This window comes from Indicator indicator, chromosome 22 (assembly GCF_027791375.1).
Source record: "Indicator indicator isolate 239-I01 chromosome 22, UM_Iind_1.1, whole genome shotgun sequence".
NCBI lineage: Eukaryota > Metazoa > Chordata > Aves > Piciformes > Indicatoridae > Indicator > Indicator indicator.
In genome coordinates this window covers 7,885,210-7,897,309 of record NC_072031.1, presented here as the reverse complement: position 1 = coordinate 7,897,309, position 12,100 = coordinate 7,885,210, and the positions used below count along the sequence as shown (strand labels likewise).

The 12,100-nt window shown below is 40.3% G+C and overlaps 1 protein-coding gene across 1 annotated transcript in view; it reads right to left on the bottom strand.

Annotated features, from left to right (window-relative positions):
• The window catches only part of ABCC1 (ATP binding cassette subfamily C member 1), a 42,683-nt gene that overhangs the window by 28,501 nt on the left and 2,082 nt on the right, over positions 1–12,100 (bottom strand). Inside the window, exons 2-10 of the mRNA XM_054391306.1 lie at positions 11,737–11,786; positions 9,836–10,012; positions 8,947–9,072; positions 7,515–7,652; positions 6,294–6,419; positions 3,465–3,526; positions 2,467–2,598; positions 1,215–1,442; positions 379–556 (exon numbers count right to left, since the gene is read on the bottom strand). Of these exons, the coding sequence (XP_054247281.1) occupies positions 379–556; positions 1,215–1,442; positions 2,467–2,598; positions 3,465–3,526; positions 6,294–6,419; positions 7,515–7,652; positions 8,947–9,072; positions 9,836–10,012; positions 11,737–11,786 (1,217 nt within the window). The remainder of the gene's footprint in view (positions 1–378; positions 557–1,214; positions 1,443–2,466; positions 2,599–3,464; positions 3,527–6,293; positions 6,420–7,514; positions 7,653–8,946; positions 9,073–9,835; positions 10,013–11,736; positions 11,787–12,100) is intronic.

The window sequence follows — 12,100 nt, the reverse complement described above, 5'->3', positions numbered from 1 at the left end:
CGTTTTTCCTCACACAGAGCCATCAGTCCATAGCTTTCCAAAATGTTCCAGCTTATTTCAAGATGAGGTGGCAATGTTGCCAAGTCCCAAATGAAGCTGTAAATGGAGAAGCATCAATTTTTGCAAAAACTGAGGCAGTTTCACATCCCTAGACTAAATGAGGCAACATTTCTTGATTGGCAGCAGAAAGAAAGTGCCTGAACTTTAACTAGTAAGATAGAAAATTGCTCTTAAAGTTTTTTATTTGTCTATTAGATACTCTCTGATTTCTATTAAGAGTTAAAAATCAACCTATCAGAATCTATTTACTGGAATTATTCACACTTAGATGCCTTTGCAGTCCCTGAAAGGTATTGTGTATTTAAAGGAAACACCTACCTTTCGGTAAATTACCCCCACAATAGCTGTTTTGACCCTCATTCCAGTTACAAAGCAGATATGGAAATACTGGTGAAGAATCAGGGTCTGAAGACAGGCACTAACAAACAGCAGCCCCGTGTAAAAGTAGCCTTGCCAGTTTGGGGCAGCTTTGTTATTTACAAAGTTGATTAGCAATCTGTGGAGAGAAGAATTAGTTCTTTTGAGATGTGCAAATCATAATGAAATGCCAAGGTTGCAACCTTTGATTCTTCTAAACATTCTAAAGGTCATGCAAGCACCCTAAGTACCAAACAACTGAACACAAGCAAACTCCTCAGAAACTGGAGATGATTTTACACTAACACACATCACTCCATCCTAACAATGTACTCCTTTAAAATATCAAGTATCACATACCTTACATGTACAGCATTCTCCTGGAGCTCACAAGTCTCATATTTCCTCCAGCTAAAACACAACTGCTCACAGTTGGTTTACTATTTCTCACCTCAAAGCAACAAAATTCCTACCCCCTTAGCTCTTTGCTTCACATACTGTAGTGTGTACTACACACACTACTATAGCCCCACTGTCATTACAGAATAGATTTGAGCAAACTCTACAACTATGTTTTATGTGTTCATGCCTGACCTTCCTAGCATGGGAAAAGAACAAAAACCGTCAGCCGTTTAATGCATGATGTGATAAACTGAAAAATCAATGGAGCAAAAGAATTTGTGGCCACGGTCTCTTCATTTGCACGACAACTCCTCCCCACAGCTGAAGGCAAAGCAGTGTGTTTGTAAATTCTGCCTGCATACTTTTAATACAACCATGATGTATCTAGGTCTTACTTCAGAATTCCTGGGCCTGCAAACATCAAGAGATCATGTGCAGCTTTAAACAGGAAGCTCATGAGAAAATATGGCCCAAAGGTTTTATATAACACCTTGAATAAAGATGCTTCAGAGCTCTTCTGAGATGGTTTTATAATCAAAGCTTCAGCCTCTTCTGTCACATCACCATTTGAGTCGCTCGGGTTTGGTGGCTTTTTGGACGAGTACACCATAGTTAATGGTTGCCTGAAACAAGAGCAGGTATACAATGTGGCCTCCATTCAAACATAAAGCCAACTGAAAAAGTGCACAGTATACACAAGAGATGTTTTTGAGCTGTGTACTACCCTTCTTAATAGTTTAACTGGATTTTTCTGTCAGTCAAACATTGTTTTAATCACTCAACCTCAGCTAAGTAAATTGGCCCTTCAGAAACGGTCTTTGTAGGAACAGGAAACATTCCTCTTGGATCTCTCCTACAGGTGTGCCCTGAGGAACAAGGAACAGGGCTGTAACCTGTGCTAAACTTAAAAAAGAGCACTCTTTCTCTAGAGCCCAGTAGGCTGCACTTCAATCAAAAGCAAGGCCTCACTACACCACCAGAGCCAAAAGACTGCAGTCAGATTTATGCCAAGTCATCCTCAACAGGCTGCACAGACTCATTTCATGTGTCTGGCTTATGACAAGGGACATACATATGACCTTCTGAGCTGCATGTGAAAACACACTGGGGAAGCAAGCAAGCCATTCCCCTTCAATGAAGAGGTGCTCCTGTTTGCTGCAGGAAGGGATGATGCAAGTAGGATAGAAACTGCAGGCATGCAGTCTAATTTTAGTCAGCTGGCTTGGGTGCCCAGGCTCCCTATATATAGTTAAAGGAAAGAAAGCAGCTGACTTTTACACCCTGAACTACCCTCCTGAGCCTTCAGTAACTACAGAGGGAGCCCAAGATCCTAAATTACAGGACTGAAGTTTGTGTGAAAATACTTCCTCCCCAGGGAAAAGCCACACATCAAAAGTAACAACCATCAGCTTCGGATCATGAGGGACTAAGGGGAAACTTGACACAGCTCTTCATCAAGCAGACACTCAACACCCTGCTTGGTCCCTGTTCTCGATGCACATGAGGGCAAATACAGAGCTGCCACTTGGGCCTTACGTAAGCAGGCTTGGTAACAAATGAGAAACATCTCTTAGTAGAAGCGGAGTAACTTGAGCTTTTGAACCTCCACATCTTGAAAGAACTGCCAGCCAGGATAACTGAACTTACCTCTTGGTCTTTGCCCACTCCTTTGCCCAGTTTCTAGCCAAACCTGGCACAACCTCCTCTGATGTGTCCTCTTTATTTAATGACCACAAATCCTTGGCTTCCAAAGGTCTCCGATAACCCTGAATCATCAACCTGTGTCAGAAAGAATCAGCACTACATATTTAAGAACACTAGAGATGTGTGTATGTATAAATACATTTATGACTTATATCCAGCCCCAAAACTGGGCCAACTCTCCACAAAAATGTGTTCACAAGTTGGTACTTGCAGTGACACAGGTCTGGATGCTGAAATATACATCCTCCTGTCTTTACTGTGAGAATTAGACATCAAAACATTTAAGGATCCAGAATATGCCACTGAATTCAAATGTCAGGGAACTTAAAAGAAAGGGTGAAGTGATCTCATTTGAAAAATCGGCCAAGCAATTAATATTACCGTGTCTACTCAGTTTCAAAATCTTTATTAGCCTTTAATTTTACAAAGCAATTCCTTTCATCTAGCTTTCTGTTGGAATGCTGGCCAACTATATACCGAGATAATTTTACATGGCTCTATGTTTCAACTCACAAGAACATGTGTTGTGATCAGATCATACAGTGTAACTACAGCTAAGTTAACAAAAAAAAAAAAAAAACCTACACCAAAAACCCTCTTGGACAGAAAAAGCTAACAGGTTTTAATGCCTTCGTTTCCAAATACCACAGATAATTTCTAGCTTCTTCTATTTCCCAAATATTTTTTAATTATTATTATATTCTTTCAAAAGCACACCAGATATATACTGACAAAATTTATAATAAAGACCCTACAAAGGCTGTAAAAAAAGATTAATCAGATAGGGGGGTGGGAGGAATCAATTTAATCTATGTACAAAACAACCAGCCACAACCACCAAAATTGTTAATGCATGATTATTGCTAACTTAACTCTGAAAGCAGGATACTAAAATGCCAACTAACATTTAACTGATGCTTTATGCATTATCTTGATCTTACCCAGTGATCCACCAGAACGTGATTCTGGAGAGGAAAGAAGCACTGAACTCTGGACACGGGTTCTAAAGGAGAGAAAAAGAAAACAGTCCACATACAGAGTGAGTGATACGGGGCCAGAAGAAACAAACCAGAACAGATGCTTTTATTTACAGGATTTTTTCCACATTATTAAACTTGTCATTTGTGCTGTTGAGAGCTTGTTCAGAAAACACAAGCACAACTTCAAGGCTGTCAGCAGACAAGAGCACTGGGACACAGGAGTAAGCAGTGCTCCACATCAACAATGCAACAAATAGTTGAAGGAATTTTCTAAGACAGTGCAGGCCAGAGTCTCTGCAGATGTCACAATCACTGTCTGCCTGCAGCAAATGCAAAGCCATAGGAGAACATAAATATGTGAACTGGGTAGCTAGCCATAAATGAAGAATTCAGCTCTCCTGTTCTAGCAGGTAAGTTCTGTGACTTCATCAAAACAGATGCACATATTTAAACAAAAATAAAAAATGGTCAACTCCAGAAAAGCATCCCAAAACAGCCCCTAAAACCCTGCCCCTTACTCATCAGTCAGCACAGCAAACTTCAGGTTATCATCTCCTAATATGGCTGGATGAAAACAGCCAACAGGAAGGCTGGAATAGTTTCAAATGCATTTAGGTCGATCTACTTGTAGAATTTCAGTGCAGATTTCTCTTCACTCTCTAGCTCTGAACAGCACCTAAAGAATGCTACAAGCAGCCATTCCAGTGACACAAAAACTGCTGTTTTTAATCACCACATATAACTGGAGCAACTGAGTTATTTCTGTCTACAAAAATCCCCAAACATCAGAGTACTGCAATTAAAACAGAGCCAAGCATTTCCAAAATTTGCATTTTCCAAATTATGTTTACACAGCCTGGCTTCCCCACCAAGCTCTCTTCAAGTGTGTTGCAATCAAGCTATGCAAAACAGACTACTGCATTCCCTCTTCTTCATACAAAGCTCCTGCAGCCTTGTAGGGAACTTTAAGAGTAGGTATGAAAGATGCTTTTTTTTTGGAAAGGGATAAGGGTTCTACATTTCCAAAGTACTTAACCACTTGCAAGCAAATCCAGCACCATCACTGGACAGAGTTTTTACATTCTGAGAAGTTAAAACAAAAAAGAGAAAACTGCAGGGGAGGAGACAGTACTTTCAAGCCACCCTGACACTGACACCAGACACTTATCCTTCAGTAAATAGAGGGAACCCTCTCGACTTCAGCAACATTTCAAAATATTCTGGACTACACATAAAGAGATGTATTGCTTTTTTCCTTTATACTTTTTTAATCTAATTTCAGGTGGAAACTCTTCTAAAAAGAGTCCACTAGATCTTGTACTACCAAAATCTGGACTTTAAGCAATTAAAGTTTAAAACATTAGATTACAGATAATACTATTCCTTATAAAATCAAATAGTTACCACATAAAGAACTATTAATACTACTGCCAGCTGTGCCAGACAGAATGAAGACAGGTTGTAACAAATCCAGATCTCTGTACTGTAACCACAGTGAAAAAAAGAGACAAAACATTGTTTCATTCTATACACATCAGCATCTACATCTTTGAAACTCTACTGTAGTTTTCTGGTTTAAGTAAACCTATAACAAAATTTTACTCAAGATCTACAAATATTTCTGGTTTGGAAATGTTTGGCAGAAGGGAACCAAGGCACAGCCTAAGACTACTACAAACATTCAATAAACACACCACTCGAGAAAAGAAGGTTAAGGTTTAAAGTCTTCCCTATTTCCTAGAGGCACTCCTAGAAACACTCAAAACAAAAAAAAAAAAAAAGCCACTGTGGTCTCAAAGCACCTTGTAATTACTGTAACCATGATCAAAGCAGAAAAGGTTTCCCTAAACCTACAGTATCCTGTCAAATACATTTGAGCCCTGAATGAGATGAAGAGAACCCAAAGATGAAGAGGATCCATAGATTCAGCAGCATACTCCTCCCTCCAGACATAGGCATGCAGACTGTCTGCCAGAGGTAATGCAGAGCACCACTGGCACACTGGATACCACCAGAGAAGGTGACTGTGGAATTCAGTAGGTGCGACTGGTTAATGACCAATTCCACAGTTACAACATCAGCATTTATTTTACACCTTCGCTTGTCAGTCAGTGCCACCTAACATCCATCAAGTAAGAACTATATCTTATCAAAAAATATAGAACTGAAACTTCTCAACTTGGCAGATCCAAACTCCATGCACTGACAGGTGTCACTCCATTGTGACTTAGGTCTAACCTGGGGCTAAGCAAGCAGTACAACAGTGCAGCACCCCCTGGATCACTTTAGATCCGTGCCATACAGCTAGAGCCTAGAGGTGAGAACCTAAGCAAAAAAAAAAAAAAAAAGAATTTAATTTCTACATCCAGACCACCCTCTGACATTAACTGCTTCTGCAATTGAGCTGGTTCAAGTTTTGCTTGGCACAAGAGAGGTAAATACAGAAATCAAATGCAGTTTGAACATTACCAGATGACTAGGAGGCAGCACTTCAACCCAATATTGCCTGTCAATTGCAGAAAGTGCTACTGAATATGAACACATCCAACCTAACCTTCAGGAATGCTATTCAGGAATGACTGAAGCAGTATTTCTGCTCTTTCTCTTAAATGCAGCCAACCCTGTTTTGCATTTAATGGGCTTCATTTGCATCACCAACTGAAGATTAGAAAGAACAGTCCATTGCAAACAATTTAACAAGAACGGAATGATTCGGCATCTGACAGACTGGCCGTTGTACAGAAAACTGCATGCACAACACCCAGCAGCCAGGGTGAATTGAACACTTACAGGATCGTTTACTGTTTCAGAAAACAGAGGTGGTTGTTCTGGAAAACAACACAGGATGAGCTGCACAAGTAACAGGACAAAGTAGATGCAGAAGGTGACGTAACGAAAAGCATCCACTTTAGCACCCTGTAAAGGAAGGCAGCATTCCAGTTAGAAGGCTTGAGGAATTTCTGTAAAACAACTCTTAAACACAAACCAGCTTCTTACTGTGAATTCTGTAAACTAAGTGTTACACTACCCACACACATGCAAACTGAAGTCAATGCCTATTTTGGTAAAAGGGAGGTAAAGAGATGGGGGGGAGCAGATGAGAGATACCATTTATTTTTGATCAGTCACTGCCATGAACACACAAGCATGAACTTCATCCATAGAGAAATTTTCTTTAAGACACAGTTTGCACCAATGCAGTATGCCTCAATTTGAAATCAAGGTATTCTTTACAGGAGTAAGGCATGTATGCACTGGGTAGGATGGAGTTTTTCAAAGCCATTCTGTTAATTAGCATGCACATAGAAGGAAAACCAATTAGGGGAGCCAAATTTAGATTACAGTTTGTGCTGTACTCAAATTCCAGAGGTTCTTCCATTTTTTAGACTGGGACTGATACATAAAGTACAATCCACAGACATCAAAGACCAGGGATAGGTTAACACACACACACATCCCCATCACCACCAGTAAAACACCACTCCAACAGCTAAAGACAGAAGTTGACTGAAGTTTCTGATAATTCATAGCATGGCTTCAGTGTTGCAAGAAACAGAAGTGATATGTCAGTTTCAGGCAGCTCCACAATCAATCTCATATTTGAGGTGGCCTCACTATACAGCAGACTGACATAAAAATATTTTGGGTGCACGCTTTCCTTTTGTCTAGCAGCTCAAACCACATGAACACCACCCGCAAGTGCTGAGCCTACAGGAAGAAGGTGATGTAAGCCCCCAGAGGCTTCCTGTCAAACATCACACACTTCCAGTGTGCTCCAGCAGACACAGCCCCTCTGCAGCAGCTGGCAGGACTTCCTCAGCAGCTCTTGCTACAGTTCAGATCCCTCTGAATTTCACTAGCCATTAAGTCTTGCTTGTTTTGCTTTTGTAACTACAGGAACAGAGACGTGCTGATCATGAACTGACTTGGCTGGCATCATCAGCAAGCAGCTCCTCTGCTCCTGCAGGATTTGGGACTACTTTCACCAGAATGAGGCTAGCAATCACTCACCGGATTTAAGGCATATATTATTTTGGATCTAAAAACCACTGTGGCACATGACAATGAGATGAGCCAGAAAATCATCATTACACCTGAAGACTGGACTCCTTTTATTCTTTCATATTGTATTAAAAATGTGGCAATCAACTGTGAACAAATAAAATAAAAATATAGTTACAAACTGTGTTAAGGTGTGCTTACCAAACACGTTAAATACAGTAACTCACAGACATTCTAATACCCAGAGATTTTATGTGTAATTCAAAAACATGTTTAAATAGGAAATTCTCTGCAGCAGTAAAGATAAGAAGTGGGCAAAAAAGGGAAGATGAATACATATTGCATAGAAGCAAATGACTACATGCACAAAAGCAGTGGCAAAATCTGCTTTGCTAGTTTACCTTTCTGGTTCTACATCACAAACCAAATGCAATTATAGCACAGTCACACTATACAACTATTTCTTGACTTTTTTTTTTTTTAAATACAAAGACATCTTTCCATACAAGCCATGATGCCAAACAACAATGACCAAACGTGACTCTATTTCTGTATTTTGTGTGTTTTCAGAGACTTTTAGGAAGCTGGTATGACTTGGTAATCTCACTTGGCTGCTGCAATGTGCATTTTCAATCAGCCTGACAGAAGTTTGACAACTGCATTATCAAATGACCACAAACCATTTAACAGCTCTTGCACCTGTCAGTGTGTTTCAGAGTTGCTGGGTTCTCTGTTTTGTTTCGATTTTTTTTTTTGTTATTGTGATTACTGTTGGGTTTGTTGCTGTTGCCCATCCCCTTCTTGAGTAACATCTTTAGTAAGTACCAAGCCTGTGATAAATATAAGGGCAGCTGACAATAAATGAGTAGTAAGGCAGAGATTCTGGTGCCAAAGCAGACAATCCTTGTGCATCTAGGTAGAAAGAGTTAGCTGGGGACACTCAAGTGCCTCCTGTGGCATTGAAGATTTTTTCCACCCTGCTACCAAATGTGAAAAAGCAAACATGCACTAAGGGAATATTACAGGCAAGGAGTTTGTCACAGATACTCAACATGCCTTCAGCTGACTTTTACCAAGTTCAGTGTGGTTTGTATTAACCACACAGTAGGTGTAGTCAGTTCTCTCAGCTTGACTTCTTCATCCACACTTCACTCAAGCCATTAAATGAATTAAATACCTCGAGCCTAGCAAAACAAGGCAGGATAACTAGCACTGGCTTGTGTGTTGAGAAGCAGCACACTGAGCACAGCTGGGCTGGGAGGGTTTCCTAACTTTTATTAAAAGAAAGCAGACATTCCTGAGTCAGTGTTTCACAGAGCAACTGCAGATGAAGTCTGTACGTGAAGATTGCAGCTTAAGGAATTACAGCAGTGAATAAGGCTAAGAGGTGTGTTAGTCCCTAAGGGTTGGCATGAGCAAAAGCCACAGCAGCAGAACTCACCATTGTTATACCCAGCACTGTAGGGCTAACCAGGAAAAATGGTGCTCGAAGAAAGTTTTGACTTCTTTCCCAGAAAGAGTAGAAAACGTCTGCCCAGCAGACCAGCCACAGCATTAGGCCCAAAGCCTGCAATACAGAAGAGTATTTCATACTCCAGTTTACAGAGGTTGGGCAGCACAATCTACACATGAACACCAACTGCTATGTGTTAGGAGGAGTCATAATCAGATCTTCTCTTTTGGGCAATTCTAAAACATGCACAAAAGAAAAATAAATTTGCCTTCACCTATTGGATTCCCCCACTGGAAGAGAAAAGGTTACTCATTTGTTGTACCACATAATTCAGTGTATTATGAAACACAAAGAAGCTCATGTACTTCACTCCTGAATAACAGACTGCAAAAACAGAAGCTCTCCAATACACCACACTATTAGTCCTTAAAATGTTTTACATATTCTGGGGGGGGGGAGGAGGGAAATTAAGAAAACATGCAATGCTTATCTCACAGTACAAACAGAACACCTGCAGCATTTCTAGAAATCTATGCCATGTAATTTACAAAGCTGAAAGGATTATAAAGTCCTTTTATTACTGCAGCAACAGCCTTGAGGTTGAGTTGCCTTAAAAAAAAAAAGTCTTCTCCAACTGGTGTTACAAAGGATTCATATGCTTTTTTATCAGAGTATATTTCATAAAGCCTACTGATAAAAGGGCAACTGAAACATGTAAGGCTTGGAAATCAAACACAAGCAGAACAAGTAAGTTACAGCTGAAGTGTGCACACAGGCCAAGGTTGATGCTCAACAAAAATAGTGTGCTAAAACACAGCTGAAAACAGATTCAAACGTGCAGATAAGCTTAGTAAGATGTAACTGAAAGCCACCTTACCGTCTTGGCTTTGTTGAGGTTTGACATTTGTATGTATCCCCTGTCATGACTGCGAAGGTACAGGAAGTACACAGGGAAGCAGAGCCATAGGTAAACACAAGGGATCCAGACCAGGACTGTGTTCTGAAAGCATGGGGTGAAGTCTGGATTGTCTGTGTGCCATGTCAGGTTCCAGTCCTGGGGAGAGAAAACAGGGCAAGTTAAAGAAGAAGAAAATAATGAGCTCCAGTATTTGAAACAAGAAATGGCCACTATCTACCTCTTCTAGTTTATTTGGTTACACTTGTATTAAACTGTCTCCATTCTGTGATGTATCTGATTTTACTGCACTTTTTGTAGCTCAGGAATTCTAAACCTTCAGAAGATGAATGTCACGTCTGTTGGTTACACACCACTACCATAACTCACTCAAATGAAATACCTTGAAAAGTACTTAGTGGGACCTTTAACAGTATTAATCAAGAATTTTCACATTATCATTGCAGAAAACTAACATGAAAATGCCAGCTCTCTCTCATTATAACATGAAATATCACTATCATTGCAGAAAACTAACAGGAGAACGCCAGCTCTCTCCCATTCTAACCGCTGCCTATCTATGCATTAATACACATTGCATTGCCAAATGTCAGTGTGGAAACATTATTTGGCACACAGTGAAAGTGAACATCACAAGACAACATCACTATTTGTGAAGCAGTCTCACAGCTCCCAAGCAAGTTAGAGAAATTTCTTGCAGGCCAATTTTACCTTAAAATTACTGAGTCTGCTGTAAAGTTATCACAAGGGACACTTCTGTGAAGTGCTGTAGGTTTCTGACTCTCCAGGAGAATGATGCAATACAGAGATCACTGCTGAAGATGCATTGCAATATTTGATAGCCAAAGCATAGCTCACAGGCTTCAGCTTAAAAGCCACACAGCCAAGAGCAGCAGTCCCATGGCCAAAGGCTCGTTAACTAACATCATTTTCAGCTGCAAAGCATTTTTTCCACAGTTGCACCATTTCCAACTGCACAGAATACATGTGCCACAACTGGCAGTCAGTAATCCTTCTCAATAAAAGCCTGAGCTGGTCATAGAAATAAGTGCCATTATCCACATTTTATAGATGAGGAGACAGAACCAAAGGAGTTGTAGTATCTAACCCTTCTATTTCAACATCAAAGCTGGAAACAGATCCCACTGCTCAGAATCACCACACTTTGATCCTTATTTGCTTCACATTCCACTAATTAAACAGCTTCAAATGTAATTACAAAGAGAGGAAAATAGATCTAAAAAGATAAAAGCTGCAAACATTTAAATTTGAGGCTAACCAGACATTATTTTATCACAGAACATATTCCCCCTTGAGTTTAAGCATTCCATATTAAGATGTTCTGAGGGGGTTTTTGTTGGTTTCTTTTGGAGGGCAGAGGGGGGTTGTGGGGGTATTTGGGTGCTTGGTTTAGTTGGCCTTTTTTTGTTTTTTAGAGAAAAAACACAAACTTCTGAAAATGTATAAATGAAAAATATTTCTTTCCCTACTTCCCTCTCAGTTTCTGTTTCTAGGACTTCTGAGCTAGATACAAGAGACTATGCACAGGGGGCACATCTGTTATTTTTCTCCACTAATTCCACAGCATTCTTAAAGTTCTTCTCACTTCCTATCCTTTCTAATGTGCCAGTTTAACCAGGAATAAATAAATACATACATCTCCACACTTTATACAGCCAGTTCAAGGAAATTAACACTGGTAAAGCATTAAACTGCCCAGCTGTGTTTCAGTACACCTTCAGAGGAGTCAGGTAAGATGTTGGTGACAAGGCTGGGGCTGCTAGATGCTGCAGACAAGCCACATGCTTGTTAAGTCCCCTGGCTGCAGATCATCATCAGACATTCAGCTGAGTCATCCTTACATTCAGCTGCTGCTCAAATGGGTTTGGCTCTCTAAGTCCCAGCTGCTCTGCTGCAGCACAACAGCCAAGAAAAAGTCTCATGACTCTGCAGAACAGTTTACAATTCACAAATTCAGATGGTTAATGTGATTACACAAGTGCACTGACAGGATGTAATCAGCTTTACAAACAAACAAGAGCACTGACATCATTTTACTGAGTACATTTCTGGAGACCCACACACTGCTTAAGAAAGTGACTGTCTCTCCTTTCCAGGGTTTTCAAATGTTTGCTGCAAAGTGAATCAGGCAATCACCAGAAAGGACAGAGTGGGTGATGCACTGCCAGGTGGCTAAATAAAAGTGCTACATGCATGGCTGCTATG